At 26.8% G+C, this 16,235-nt stretch overlaps 2 protein-coding genes across 7 annotated transcripts in view; one reads left to right on the top strand and one right to left on the bottom strand.

Moving 5' to 3' along the window:
* The window catches only part of LOC129614217 (rho GTPase-activating protein 7), a 127,885-nt gene extending 115,942 nt beyond the window's left edge, over positions 1 to 11,943 (top strand). For 5 of the 6 annotated variants that reach the window (XM_055528686.1, XM_055528703.1, XM_055528696.1 and 2 more), the window contains 10 exons: positions 5,321 to 5,478; positions 5,756 to 6,697; positions 6,755 to 6,903; positions 6,962 to 7,224; positions 7,287 to 7,610; positions 7,677 to 8,154; positions 8,223 to 8,492; positions 8,797 to 8,979; positions 9,049 to 9,157; positions 9,247 to 11,943. In XM_055528686.1, the coding sequence (XP_055384661.1) occupies positions 5,321 to 5,478; positions 5,756 to 6,697; positions 6,755 to 6,903; positions 6,962 to 7,224; positions 7,287 to 7,610; positions 7,677 to 8,154; positions 8,223 to 8,492; positions 8,797 to 8,979; positions 9,049 to 9,157; positions 9,247 to 9,273 (2,903 nt within the window). In that variant the 3' untranslated portion in view covers positions 9,274 to 11,943. Of the gene's footprint in view, positions 1 to 5,320; positions 5,479 to 5,755; positions 6,698 to 6,754; positions 6,904 to 6,961; positions 7,225 to 7,286; positions 7,611 to 7,676; positions 8,155 to 8,222; positions 8,493 to 8,796; positions 8,980 to 9,048 lie in introns of all 6 variants that reach the window. The other variant, XM_055528717.1, reaches the window with a different exon arrangement.
* Positions 11,944 to 12,163: 220 nt separating this feature from the next.
* Positions 12,164 to 14,948, bottom strand: LOC129610032 (transmembrane emp24 domain-containing protein bai). The gene is made up of 5 exons (XM_055522352.1): positions 14,682 to 14,948; positions 14,481 to 14,601; positions 14,354 to 14,424; positions 13,564 to 13,690; positions 12,164 to 13,504 (listed from the first exon to the last, which is right to left on the bottom strand). The coding sequence occupies exons 1-5, from the start codon at positions 14,871 to 14,873 to the stop codon at positions 13,383 to 13,385; spliced, it is 633 nt and encodes a 210-aa protein (XP_055378327.1). The 5' UTR covers positions 14,874 to 14,948; the 3' UTR covers positions 12,164 to 13,382.
* Between the last annotated feature and the right edge of the window lie 1,287 nt (positions 14,949 to 16,235).

Below are 16,235 nucleotides of genomic sequence, written 5' to 3'. Positions count from 1 at the left end.
CTTCTACTTGAACAAGACAACTAAAAATAAATTTCTTTACGGCCCAACGTAATATGTCAAATTATTTGTTTAAATTTTAGGTTATCTTAGACTCTTCTAAATAACTATATAGTAAAATCTAGTTTTAGGTGGATAAAAAATTCGCATTGGAAAAAACTTTAGTTGCATCGAGAAAGCTGCGACACGTTCTGTAATATTAAAAAGTCGTTTTATGCGAAGCTACAAGTTAAAATTAACCCAAAACCGGTTACAAATAGTTTACAGAAATTAAAACAAATAGGCCGCTTATTACCAATATCTGAAAGAAAATCCATATAAAAGCTTGCATTAACATATATTCAGACAGTTTTATTTAAAAGAAATCAGAATGTGCTGCTTATTACTCCAATGTGGAATCAGCACTTATAAAAATAAATGAAACGTTGCTCAAACAAAATTTAATTTCAAAACAATTCTATAAGTTATACCTTTCAATCCGAAATTAATCCGAGAATCCGAAAATGAATTAAAAGCGAATTGTCGATGGTTAAAGTTTCATGTATAATGGGAATCCCCGAATTGCAAAAGTTTCCTTTTCAAAGCATATCATTGACATGTGGATATGAAAGGTTAAGATAAATCTGACTGTCCTTTACATCCACAAACATTATAACGTCAATGGAACAAATATAGTGAGCTCTGAGCCCAAGATTTTTAGCGACTGTCTATACGCGGGCTTCCTAAGCCACTCTTTTTGTATCTTTGTTCAAGAAATTTTTAAATAAAATTCAAGCTACACAACTGCAAATCGCATAAAAATCATTGGCATAAATGAGGGTTTGCTGTACATTAATTTTCTGTAGCAAGTTATTTTTTCGTTTACGAATGTTGCGTAAGTAGAGCCCCCATTATACCCATATACATGGGTATGTACAAGCGTAAGTATGAACCTAAACCTCTATATGAACTGGTTTTTTTGAAAGTGTTATTAGTCCACTTTTTACAAAGACTTAGTTAATGGTGATTCTGATGAGCTACAGACACCTTATCTACAAAGTTACAATCACAATTTCAATAAAGTTTTGCTTAAACATAAAACAAACAAAATATGTTATTATGGTCAATATTTTTAAATTGATTCAAATGCAAAACCTTAAATATCACCATATATGAAAAAACGGACTTATACGCTATTTTAACACGCTATTTGAGTATAACTGATGCTTGTAAAAATTTTATTTCTCATTTTCATAATGAAAGCTTTTTATGATTCCTTAATTATTCTCCTTTGAAATCTTGATCTATCTTATGCCAAATTATGAACCCAAAATATTTTTTGAAAATATGCGTAGTGAAAACGATGTTCTGCTGAAAAATATCTTTTTTATTAGCTTTTTATATACAATGTAGATTTTACAGGTGAGGCAATGGGTAATAATGGTGGTTGTTTTTCATTTTTTTTTTTTGAAAAAAATAAACTGTTATTTTAACGGTAACGACACATCAAAAGATTTGAGTTGAGCGCTGCTACTTGGGTGTTAACAATTACATTACCTTCAAATACAGATTTTGTTACTTGTTTCTGCTTTGATTAATTCACAAAATCACCACAAAAAGCAAAATTTTAATTTTTCAATTAAATTTTTTTAAACAAAAAAATATTTGCTGTCTATGAAAATAAAATTTAGAAAAAATGGTTATTAAAGAACATTTTTGCACACTTTTGTTGCATACATACATAAATACGTAGACATGTACATGTATCGATTCCCTTTTAAAATCTTGGGTGTGAAGGAAAAATTTATTTACTTACATACTGCCTTTTGGCTGTAAAATCGGTCCTCAGATCCGATTCCGAGCCCTGATCTTTCCAAAAAATTTTTACGTTCATTGTTTTAATACGAAGAATTTAAATATTAAATTTCAATGAAATCCGTCGATTATTTCTCTTTATATACGCAAAAATGTATATTTGGCCCGTAGTAAACGTACCTGGTTTCTTCCAAAAATTTGGAGGTCTCGTGGACAGTCGAGCAAAGCTTATATGTGAAATTTCCAATAAATCTGTTAAATATTTTCTTCATAATGATCAAAAATGTAAAACAGGCCCGCCAAAAAGTGCAGTTCCCGAGGCCTGATATATGTATCCCAAAAGTTGATCAATTCGTGCCATAGTCAAAATTAACTTACATATAAAATTTCATCAAAATCTGTTCAGCCGAACTTGAGACTTCCCTACCATGGAGAAGTGCGTTCCCACCGTATCGCAATATTGTATACACAATGCGGTCGGTAATAATCAAACCTAATAAATTTAAATGAGTTCTTTTTGTTTAACAAAAACTTTTATTAAATTGGAAATCAAAACATTTTTGAAATCGCAAGCATAGTTATCGTTGTCGACACCACCTTAAGGAAAAAAATGGTTCTGGAAGCTGTTTGTTTCAACCAAAAGAAAAATTATTAGGATTCCACTTATTAAATTTAAATAATTTGATATTTAAATATTAAATTTTTTTTTTTAAATTTTTGCTTTATAATTACTTAAAAAATTTTGAAAAATTCTAGAATTTGTCGAAAAAGTATAGTCATTAACCCCTGTGGTATAATGGTTGATATAGGATATCGATATAGTCATTGACACCCCAGAAAAATTAATTATTTATATTTTTATAACTTATTTATTTTCTATGACGTTTAAAATCTAGCTAGTTGTACTTGCAGCTGCCAATGGGAATATATTACGAGTATCTTATAATTTATGCGTTAAATTAAATCCCATAATTTTTTATGTAAAGTTTGTGAATCGTCTTCAGAATAGTATTTCTTAGAATTAGGCATTTTAGATCAATTAAAGTCGAAAATACTAAAGAAAATATAGAGAACAAAGTTTTGACAAAATCAATTTAAAAGTTAAACTTTATCTTTTCTAAAAACAGCTTTTATTTTTAAAAACAATAAAAACGAGAAAAAATAGAGTTGACCATGGCAACTCTGCGATACCCGTTCGAGCTTGTCATCGGCAGACTATGACTTTAAGTTGCCATATTTCCATATTAATTTATGCAAAATTTCAGTACTGTGTACTTTTTGTGTACAAAATTTCAGTACTTTTCAATATTCTCTAAGATATGGCCAAACTACTATTCAAATTGTACGGCAGCTACTTCAAGGAGTCAAGAAATTTCAACGATTTTGATCACACATAACAGCCCTAATAATACACTTGTTCTCACGAGATTTCTATATTATAATTCAAATAATTTCTGAGATAATGCCAAATAACCTTTGGAGTTGTGTAGTAGCTGCCAGGAGGAGCCAAGCAAGTTCATCAACTTTTATCAAACACAGTAGCCCTACTAATATATTCGTTTATGTGAAATGTCAATACCACAGCTTTTATAGTTTCTGAAATATACCCAAATAAATTTAGAAATTGTATGGTAGGTATGCAATTTAAATAAGGTTCTGGCATTCACTACAATAAATCATTTGTGAAAATTTGGTGAACTTTGCTCAATTAGTTTTCGAGTTATCGTTGGGACGGACGAACGGATAAACGGTTAGACAAAGCAACAAAATCGATTCAGAATTCGATGCTGATCAGAAACATATTCTTGAGCATATATCTCAGACCATTATTTCTTAGCGTTACAAACGATAAGACAAATTTAGTATATCCTTCCTTAATTTCTATTTTTAGAATTAAAAGTATATTCCATTTAGAATAAAAAACATAAACTCCAATGCTATGTTAATTCATTTTTTTCAAATTTAATTAAAAAGTATGAGAATTTTTTTTAAGAAAAGTTAGATGTCAATAATTGTACCAAAATATTCTGGGGTGTCAACAAACTGTCTAAACAGAGAAAATGTTTGTTGTATAAAAGTTTGTCTTCTTCTTCTTCTTAAACGAAGCTGGGCTATCTTTTTTTAAATAATTATTCAAATTCTAGAAAACTTCAACAAATTTTTTAAATTCTTTTCAATAAAACTCTTAAACTTCCCCAATTTACAATGTGCAAATGAATACTTAAAATTTATACAAACATACATACAAATATAGGTATTCAACATTCAAACTACATTTTGCATGTCTATATTACGACGTCATAATAATCAATTTCAATTGTATACAATCTTCTACTAAGTGAACAAAAAAGAAAAGTTATAATTCTTGGAAATTTTATTTAAATTTTTTTGTTTTCGAAATATTAAATTACAACTTCAGAATATCCTGAAATTTATAATTAAAATCTTAAAAACAAAAATTTAATAAAAATTTTATATTGATGTCAATAATTTTGTAATAAGGATCAACTTACAAAATCGATAAATTTAAAATTTTTTTTTTTTAGAGTAATTAAAATGAATAGCAATTTAATATTTTTTTAGACTTTCAATTATTCAAGCAAGAAAAATAAGACGGAAAATTATCGAAGCAATGAGGAAAAAGTATTTTTCTAGAATAGACAATATTGCAATCTTATTAATCTGAAAATTAGCAAATTGTAAAAATTTTTGAACCCCCTTAATTTTGGAATTCCGGTAAAAACAATATCAAATTGAAATTATCATAACTTTAATTAAATTTTCTCAATCGAATTTCTAATTTTGCTCAATATACATATGCGTAGGTACGATGTAAAACATAAGGAATATTAATTTGGGTGATTTGTCAAAAAATTGCTGCATAATTTTGCATACATTCACTTACAATTCAATTACATGTCTCAGTCAACAATTAAAAATGAATTGTGAGTTTAAAAATTGTACTATCAATTTTCTTTTAAAACTAACTGCAATTAGTTCATTTTAGCCAAGAAAATAAAAATACAAACGCTTAAAAGCCGAACGAAAATCAATGGCCATGTAAAATTTGTGTGGTCATGTTGGGTTATTAATAACTACTATAGAAGAAAAAAGACACAATTATTATTTATTTTTAGAAAATCAAATATTTTTGCAAAGGTTAAAGAGAACGTTTTCACAGAATATTTTAGAAAATGCAAATTGCAAGTGCAAAAAATTGTTGAATAAGAATATTATGTACATATGCAAAAAAAATAAGCTACAGGTTTTCCTATACTGTGATAAATTTAAACTTATTAAATATGGGAGTGCACTTCTAATATTGATGTACGAACACCATCAGTGGTAAGATGATTCGTCACTATTTTAAGGGTATTCAAGATTTTTTCAAAGAGATCAATCAATATCTTCTTAAAATATGTACATATTTGCTATTTTTTAAATAATAGTTTTAATAGGTTTTTAAGTAAAATTTATTCGCTTAAAACTTGAACAAAACTAAAATATTAATAATTTTCTTTATTTTTAGATTTACAATTTCCGATTGATTTGAATAATGTAGCAAAAGATCATCCAATCCTTGAAAATGATCCTCTTCAATCTTTGTATCGACGACTTTGTATATTAAATCGTTGCGCGGCCTTAAGGCTGGATAATGCTTACCATCACAAACCGCAACAAAATCAGGTTCGTATCTACATACGTGGCTAGTAAAATTTTTATTAACTAAAGTAAAAGAACTGGGGATTTTCGATTACTGAGATATGCATAAGATTTATGGAACATGCTTTATATTAAAATTTAGGTTAGAATTGATTTTTCGAAAATCTCCAGTCTTTGCTAAAAACTTTTTTTTCGAAGTGGATAGTAAAATTAATTTGCCGCAACCAAATGATTTACATGCTCATATATATAAGACCTATAGTGTATAATTCTTTATTTTTGAATTTAAATAATATCGCAGAAAGACGATTCTGATGATGAAAATTTCGCCTTAAGTGATCAATGGACATTTCAACCGCAAATTCGTCGTTGGTCACGTGTTGGTGAAGTCGGTCTTGAATTATCAACAAAACAAGCATCAACTGACAAAGTTGAAAGTTCATCTAAAGAATCAAGCCCCGAGCGTTTTGATGATGACGATGATGATGAATTTGATTCGAGAAATTATTCAGCTATGCCACAAAATTCATCAGATTCATCAAAAACTGATTCAGATTCAATGTCTCGTTTGAAACGAACAGGCAGTGAACGTTTAAAAGATGGAGCGAAAGCATTCTTACGTCGTGTTGAATCAATAAAAACACGACGTAAAAAAAGACAAAATCGTGATGGGTTCGTTATGAGTGGCGGCTCAAGCACCCGTAATCGAGGACCACAAATTTTAGAATTACCAAGTTTAGATCATAACAAATTAACAATATCGCAATCATCTGATAAGACAGCTGGTATAAATATAACGTATTCAACGCCTCCGTCCCCATCAGCCGTTAGTCCAATACATTTTTATCCTCGTCCAACTAATGTTATCGGAAATGAATTGAAAGTTCCAACAGTAGATGGATCAAATATGTTCTTATATACAAATCGTTTAAGTCCAAAACATATACCAATTACACCAAGGTCTTGTCATTCAAGTCGAACCAGTCCATTACATTTTTTTTCAAGTCATATGCCACATTTAAAGGAGGGTGTTTCAGATGATTCAGCAGCATATATGAGTGATAGTCAAGATTCCAATGCTGACAGCGATCGTTTAACAGAAATGAAAAAAATTACAAGTAGACCTAGATTTTTACAAAAATGCAAAGTAGACGATATCGGCGCGCATTCAGACTCAGAATGTCATGCAACAGCCTGTCGAAAATTTATTGTTAAGGAGTTGAAAACATCAAATGAACATACGGTAAGCAAAACTAAATTAGCTGAATTTCTTCAAATTAATTTTCGTTCAATTTTGTAGAGCAACAAAACCAAAAAGCTTACACGAGGTGGATCTTTGAATTTAGGGAAAGAATCCAAAAAATACAGAGAATCATTTCAAAATAGGAGTTTTAGATCTCGGGGATCAATTAAAAAATCATCAAAAGATTTAGATGATACAAGAACAAAGTAAAATTTCCTCACTATATTAAAACTTCTTAAAGTCTATATTTTATTTGTATTATAGAAAATCGGTGGTACGATGGCATAGTTTCCAAAATCGTGAGAAGCCAATTTTTTTCAAAAAATGTATTTCACCAACCACTGAAGAAACAAAGTCAGAGGGAACACAATTTGCTGCTATGTCTTGTGGCCAATTGGAGATGGTTCGAAAGTTAGCGTTGGTAACTTTAACTGGGTATATGGAACGTTACTGTCCCAGTCATAGAACGGGGTGGAACTGGGAATTACCAAAATTTATTAAAAAAATAAAAGCACCTGATTATAAAGGTATTATTTTAAGTTTGGAATAATATTTTTTAACCATCCGAATTTATTAAAAAAAAAATTAGATAAGAAAATTTTTGGTGTTCCATTGGTGTTAATTTTACAAAGAACTGGAAAATCATTACCGATCGGCATTTCAACTGCATTAAAATGGCTACGTTTAAATGCTCTAGACCAAGTTGGCATTTTTCGTAAATCCGGAGTCAAATCCCGTATAGTTAAGCTTAAGGAATCTATAGAATCAGTCCAATCGTTTGAAGATTGTATGGAAATTTTTGATAGTCAGCAGGCTTTCGACGTAGCGGACGTGTTAAAACAATATTTTCGTGAGCTTCCAGATTCACTTTTAACTGCAAAAATGTCTGAAACTTTTGTTGCGATATTCCAACGTACGTCATTGTCTTTCTTTTATGTAAGCAATTATATATAAATAATTTTTTTATATATTTCCTTAGATTTACCGCCAGATATAAGAATCGAAGCAATTCAAGCAGCAGTACTCTTATTGCCAGATGAAAATCGCGATGTTTTACATTCATTATTAGCCTTTTTAAATGATGTTGCGAAAAAATCTCAAACAAATCAGATGACTGCTAGTAATTTGGCTGTATGTTTAGCACCGTCATTATTTAATAGCAATATAGCAACGGGAAACCCAATGGCTGTATCACCAAGGCGTCGTAAGTTGGGCCAACCTAATATGAAAGAACTGGCTGAAACTAAAGCATCTCACGAGTGCTTAACATTAATGATAGAAGAATACAAAAAAATTTTCTCTGCATCCAGAGATAAAATAATGAAATGTAATTTTGGCTACATGGAAGAATCCAAACCTGTTCCGTTGGAGCAGTTAGGTGAAGGAATGCAATATTACAATTGGAGGGGTTATTTATATGAATGTACAAAGGCAACAATTAAAGAAGGAAGAGAAAAGTATAAAGATCTTTTTCATGGCGTTATTTTTTGTCAATTTAATGTAATTTAATTTTTTCTTTTTGAAGGTCACGGGGGTGGGTAGCTATTAATTCATTGGATCAAAATATTGAAATTGCATATAAAAAAGTAGGCGATGGTCACCTATTAAGATTGTGGCGATGTTTAACAGAAGTAGAAGGACCCCCGACTGATGTTTTAAATTTTATTTTGAATGAACGTAATAATTGGGATAATAATTTACTGGAATGCCATGAGGTTAAAAAATTAGATGAAAAAACTCAAATTTATTATTATAGCCTTGACGGACAAACTCCAACAGATTTTTGTGTTTTGAGGTGAGCTATAAATTATGTGTTAACCCCTAAAAATAACTAAAAATTAAGTATCTTAAATATTTCTAAATTACAAAATTTATTAGTAACATAAATGTTATATAAAAAATAAATTTAGATTATGTTATACCATAAGTAATACCATTTATTTTTAAAGTGGGAGAGCAATGTTTAAATTAATACGCACAATAATTAATCAAAAATTCCTCATAAATTAATAGTGCAATGATGGCGAATGGTTCAAAATTAATAATGTTAACAGATATTTTGATTAATTTTTTGTTTTTATTTTGTTGAAAATTTTCAGATCTTGGCAAATAAATAATTTACCAAAACAAGCTTGTGTCATTGTTGAAACTTCAATTGATCATCGTGATGCACCTCATAGTTCTGATAGCATACGTGGCGTAGTTTTAGCATCAAGATATTTAATAGAGCCCTGTGGAAGTGGACGATCTCGTGTTATGCATTTATCGCGAGTTGATTTAAAGTGATACTATTTATTTGTTTAAAGAAAGAAAACAAAAAATTTATATAATTTTTTTTTTCAATCTTCCAGGGGTAAACGTCCAGAATGGTACAATAAAAATTATGGCCATATATGCTCTCAATATTTGGCAAATATACGATCTACTTTTAAGCATGTTGCTGAAGGACCAGAAAGTAAAGTATGATTTTCTTATATATTTTTTTAAACATTGAAACAAACAAAGAATTAAATTATATTTTTTGTGCAATGCACGCTGCAATAAATTAGGACAAAGGTAATCAGTTAAAAAATTGAAAAATGAAATAAATTTAATTTAATATTTGATTGTTATATAACACTTTATTACAAAATGAAAAAATATGAAATTATTATTATTATATTATATATATTTAAAAAAAAAATAAAAAAAACAGATCTTATAATTATATACACTTATTTAACATTTATATAACTAAAAATATGTATTATATGAATATATTAAAAATTTAAATTGGACCAAAATAAGAGCATATATTTTAAATTTGTATATTAACATGAATTTATATAAGTTACAAACAAAATAAAATAAGCGTATATTTTGTGCTTTACAGCTTTATTATAAATACTTTAACATTTTGTATAACAATAGTCAAAAGTAATATTGGATTGTGAAAACATTTACTATGTGTATACAAATATTAGCAAACAAATTCCAAATATATGCTTAAAATATACTAAAAACAAATGGTTTCCCATAAAAACAGAAATATAAAAAGAAAATATTTTTAATTTATTGTTAATAATAATAATATATGATAATAGATAATTACGAAAAAAAAGGATAAAATAAATTATTTAAATTTTTGAGAATTTTATATAAACATTTATTAAAATACGATTTAACTTCACTTAAACCAAACTAGACTAAATACGTTTTACAAGAAACTTGATCTTTAATCTAGTATTTTGTTGACTAATAGGACCAACAGTAAGAATCATAAATTTACTCCGAATGAGGATCCATGTACATCTTATACAATACAATTAAAAATTAAACCAGTAGATCTTACTTTAAAATATTCAGTTTTTTTAAAAGTTAAATTATAGAAGGAACAAAATAGTTTACACAATTACGGTTTAAGCTGGTTTAAGTAAAGCTATATCATAAAACGATATATATAGACATGCTACATAAATACATACATATATATGTTTTATTTTTTTTTAACACGTATTATAAAAACACAAAGGTTGATTGAATTGGTATGAAAAAGAGAGATGTGGAAAGCATTTTAAAATTTATTTAATTAATTAAATACACCCAACTCTTTTTTTACACGGTAGATAGATACGTTCCAACGAAAACCGTGTAAACAAAAAAACGTGTAAAAAAAGACATGCTACTCATATGAAAATTGAGGATGTGTTCCACAATTTTGAAAACCCGTGTAAGATCAAAAAAAGAGTTTTCGGTTGACCTAAAAAACGTGCAAAAAAGTATAATATTAAAAACCAACAACTATTATAATGAAAAAAAAACATATGTACATATTTAATGTACAATATTAATATTAAAAACAAAATACAGTTCAGGCATATTATGATTAAAAAAGTATAAAATAAATAATAAACAAAATATAATTCAAACATATTAATATTAAATTTACGCAATAATATTTCCTTTTTGTTGTAAGTAAATCCAAAGAGAAATTATATTGGCACTAAAACTTATAAAAAAGAAGTATTGTTTTCCTCGACACACTTTTAAATACAATTATGTTTACATTCTTAATGATAACGCAATTTTGAAAAACAGACAAATATAAAGTGCGACTAAAAAAATTCTGAGAATTTCTCCAGTTATATTTTCTTTTTGTAACTGGGTGTACAAAAATTTTTTTTGAACATCGTGTTAGAATAAATAATTCGTGTAAAAAAACATTTTTTGCTTTTTGTGAACCGTGTTATTTCAAAATCGTGTAAAAAGAGAGTTGGGTGTATAATTGATTAAATTTTCTGTTCTCCACCTATTTTTATCTTGATTTATTTTTGTGTAATTTTTTTTATTATTAGACATACTTTGTTTTACGGAAATTTCTGTTCTTTCAATTATAGCATTAAGAGTAGAAACTTGTTTTCCTGTAGCATATAAAGCTATTTTCAGATCAATGTCATATTAATATGTTTGAAAGTGATAGTTGTGCCTAAAATTTTAAAGCAATTTTTAAGTTTTTTTTTATTATAACTACTGCAAAAATATAAATTAAATTAAAAAATAAAATATTAAGTTTCTACACTTTATGTGGCGGACTATGTGAAAATGCTATTAAGATTTATTTTAGAAGTTTCAGTGCATGTCTGAATTATCAAAAATCCCAAATTTCAATGCGGATTTTACTGATTTTGCAAATAATCCCGTGTATGTTATGTTCTTACGTACTTTTTTGTATACATATTTTTTTAGAATTATCTGGTACTACATTTTAAGAATAAAATTATTTTTAATTTTTTACAATATGATTCTCAATTCTTTGATTATAGAAGGTCCTAAAGATTTGGCGATAAAGCTATTGTGAGGGGATTCATAGCCAGTATATTAAGAAAAAAAAAAATTACATCTTTTCAAACATCTATGTAAATTTTTACAAATTATAAAAAAATAGATTTGATAGGAAAAGTAAAATGAAACATTTCTTAACTTAATAAACTTAAAAATTCCCTCGTAACATCAACTAAATGCTTTCATTAAAATCATAACTAAAACCACACAATTAAAAAAAATATATTTTCAGTTCAATCAACATTTTGTGATAACGAAAACTAGCCAAATCCATCACAATTATATGTTTACAATTTAATTATATATATTTTATAATATACCATAAAATAAATAATATACCATTATAAAACAATAAATAAATGCTTTTTTTTACATTTTATCTATTTTACTTACCCAAATTATAAATTATGCTAGAAATTTTATAACAAAATTTATAAAAATATATAAAAATGCATTTTATTTAAGAAATAAATAAAAAAGAAAACAAAATTGTTACAAAAAAAAATCAATTGGTTTTACAAAATTTAAACTTTATTCAAATTAACAAACAAAAATTTGAAATTCTTAAGATAAAAACATTATTATGTAATTTTTTTAAATTGTATTGTATTTAATATATGTATATATTTAATATTTTATTAATTTTACATATTTTTTTATAAGTAAAAGATTGAAAATAGTTATGTATAAAGGAAAACAAAGAATTATTAACAAAAGACGACCATTGTGGTCTTAAAATAAATCATAAATGTTGTTTATGATTTTTTTAATAATACTCTATTTAAATTGAAAAAAAAAATTCATAAAAGAAAAAATAAATAATAAAGCATATTGCAATAATTTAATAAAAATAATCTTGGTTATTGTTATAATCAAGAAATAACTACTTTTCTTTAATTCCATTTGATTTTTCTTATTAAAACTAATATTATGTATTTTTAATTTTTGAAATCTAAATTTAAAAATAATTAAAATAGGAGAAACAAAATTAAATGTATTTAAATTTTAAGTTGAATGATTAAAAAATTGCTTTCTGTGTGAGGGGAATAAAATAAGAAGAGTAAAATAATTTTTCAAATAATTAAACTAGTCAATTTTGTTTACATGTACGTTTGTTTGTAGTGTATAAAAACTATTAAAAATTAAAAAGTTATAATAAATAATGTTGAAAAATTCCAATTAAAGAAATACAGGGTTAAATTTTTAATTGTCTTTTTATTTATTTAGTTTTCCACAGCTTTTTTCACAATGAATAATAATTGAGGCTAGAGTTTCGGAACAGTGTATGTCACTTTATATAACAGTGGATTGGAATATGAATGTAATAACATTTCTAAATTGCCATTTTGCAGTTACATATCAACTATATAAATGTTAGTCGTATTAAAAAGAAACTTGCAAAACTTTAGGATCTTCAAATGTAGGTGCAAAGCTTCCTATCATTATAATTTTTTTAATTTAAATTTCAATAATAAACATTATATATATACATATATACATCATTCTATCGTACAGGAAATAAAAAATTAAGACTCCACAATTTGATGAAAACCCCAAAAATTATCATCAACATGAATCACAAATAATTTTTTTCTTGAAAAAAAGTGGAAAGACCAAAGACACTGAATGTTGAGAAATTGTTTTTAGGATCTATGTACCTATGCATTTTCCAAAGTTATTGTTAAATTAGAATAAAAAGTGAGAATTATGAAGAAAACCCATTTAAAATTCAAAAAATTATAATTTCTTCTGCCTCTTCTACTTTCAGGAATTTAGATCAAATTTTTGGTTGAAAAAATAACACCAAAAATTTTATTGGAAAAATTTAATTTCAAAAAAAATTATAAATTACAAAAAGTTTTAATTACTCAATCAATTTCTTAGCTTTAAAATATCTTCTCAAATACAAAACTTGCCAAGTTGCTAGGCCTAATAAGCAACACATACTGAATATACTAAAGAATAGTACTCGACTATTAGTTGATTCTGAAAAATATGGTACGTGTAATTAAAAAAAGTTTAAATAAATGACAATTTTAACTTACCATTGGTATCTCTCATTTCTTCTTCACGTTTTCTCATTAAAGCAAAATCTTGAACAATAGAATCTGATAAATCTTCTAATCGTTTCAAATCAACTTCAAGAGGTTTAAGTTTGGCTGCCTCCCCTATCTAAAAACATGAGTCAGTTAGAAAACAATTTTTTTTGTATCGCATGTATTAGTTTTTTTAAAAAAAAGAAATCGATCAAAATTATTAGTGAAGCCACAACAAAAACCAAGGAAAATTTTAAATTTAACTTGATTATTTTATTATGTAAATAAAAATAAAATATCGAGTTATGAATTTTGCTAATTTAGCAATGTAATACTGTTTTCGACAAGCTCTCGACAAACTCTTTAAATTTCCTTTAAATCAAGTTACCTACTTGGATTGATGTTATATTGTTTACTTATTTTTTAAATTCTATTCAATAGAAAGTTATTACTAAAAAATAAAATTTAACAGACACACAGAATTCGCTAAAACACAGCAAAAAAATTAATTTTTAGTAGATATGTAAGCAAATAATAAAAAGTCTATACTAGAAATTAGGTTAGTTTAACTTCTTTACAGTGCTAAAAGGCGCACAGGTACCTACATACATATAATACAATACTATTTTGGGCATTTGCAATAAATTAAAAACTAAATCAAATCAATAAAATCCAGCAAAATTAAAGAGAAATATTTACCAACTGATAATGTCATATAAAAAATTAGAAAAAAATAAAATTTTAAAAATTTTTGAATTATAGGTAAGTACATCAAATGTAGTATTATAAAACAACTTACTCCTTCATAAGATTTCGTTTCTATGCCCTTTTTTGTCACCAACGTAACTTCACGTGTAATACCTCTAGAATCTGCAATAAATTAAGTTCAATTAATATCTGATAAAAGATCTAACTTTAACACATACGTGGCGGAACTTTAGAAATAAAGCATATTTCATATGTATCATAAACTTCGGAAGTAAATGTAAATTTCCCTTTCGAAATGTGTTCCTTTTGAGATAAAATATGACCTCTAGTATCTCTAGCCTAAAAATAAGAAAAAAAAAGCATACATGTGTAGTACATTTAATATTAAATCCAATATAATTAAACAAAATTCAGCTTACAATGTAATCCACAGTTTGTTCAGGCGATTCAGGTACCGCCGTAACTTCAAATTCTCCAACTATTAGTTGATTTGCTTGCATATCTTCTTTTAAACATTTTTGTGTATTTGGATATAAATTAAATTTAATACCTTCTACCAAACAAACAAATACACAAGTTAAAAATAAAATTTTATAAATTAAAATTTCCATTTTTTATTAATAAAACGAAGCAAAGTAGAAAAATTTTTATAACCCAATGTAATCCAAAAATTAGTGTCAAATTTCGATGAGTTGGCTTCCACATTCCACAAAGTGTCACTGCCAACCGGCTGATGTGGATTTCAACGAATATTTTAACAGAACCAGTGTTAGCTAACACTTAAAGAAAAAATGAACAACATTAACGTCCCTTTAGCTTAGTTAACTTTAGCTTTGTTTCGTGAACGTTTTTTTTTATACATAAATAATTTTTTAATTTTTTATTAAATTATAAGGGAAATAAGAATCAGCTGATGGCTGTTCCAAATTTTGTGAAAACAGCAAAAAATTAATTGCTTTTATTGATAATTTCCGACAATTGGTTGTTTTATCGCCCGAGGTTGAATTCGGGTCGGTTATTTTGCTTGTTTTTGTATTCTAAGTAGTTCCATTTAAATATGTGTATTCTATATGAATTTTAACCCTTCCCGGCGGAAAATCGTTCCTGTTCTGTTCATAACTATGCTTTTAAAAAAATCTGACACTAAGTTTTATGAGAAAGTTCTATTATTTTCCGCTATATAAAGTGTGATGTCAAACAGTGCTTATATATATAGTCGTATATTTATACGACTTGCATCAGACTCATATTAAATCGTAGATTTTGGCATAAGTGTGAAAGAACTTCAAGTAAATATATTATGAGCAGTAGATAAAGGAACAGAAAATATTATCAAAAATTAATCCTAAAAAAAATTTACTCGAAATTAAAGTGATATTCCAGTTTCCCATTTACTTTACGAAATATCATAAGGTAAAATTTTTTAATATTACTTTTTTGGATCAAGATTCCACTTTATGGTTGATCAACTAGTTTAATAACGATTCCACAGGTTGAGAATTTGTTACAATGTGTTGAAGAACCAAATTCAAAAATTCAATAGCAAATGGGCAGCAATAGTTGAAAATTTCGAAAATACGTAGACTTTACGTTTTAAATAAGGTTTACATCACAATCTGAAATTGACAATCAAGATTGAAATTGATGAGAATATAATTTTACATGGCAAGAATATTTTGTCAATCCTTCAAAAAATTAATTATTGTTCAACGTGAAAAATTTAAAATACTAAAATAAACCGTTTAATTCCAAATTTTATGTCGAAAATAGTAATTTGCATTTTTTCCTCAAAGAAAATTTTGATGAAAAATGATTAATTGATCATTTTTCCATGCTCCATCTTCGTCAATCTCAATCATGATCAATTTTTTTTTAATTTACGAGATTTTAAACTGTAAAAATTGATATGAACAAGCTTCATAAAATTCAACAAATAAATTTCTTTCTCGCGTTACAGTACAGCCATGACATAA

This window comes from Condylostylus longicornis, unplaced genomic scaffold (genome assembly GCF_029603195.1).
Source record: "Condylostylus longicornis isolate FDR11 unplaced genomic scaffold, ASM2960319v2 ptg000004l, whole genome shotgun sequence".
NCBI lineage: Eukaryota > Metazoa > Arthropoda > Insecta > Diptera > Dolichopodidae > Condylostylus > Condylostylus longicornis.
This window is presented reverse-complemented; position numbering and strand designations above follow the sequence as displayed.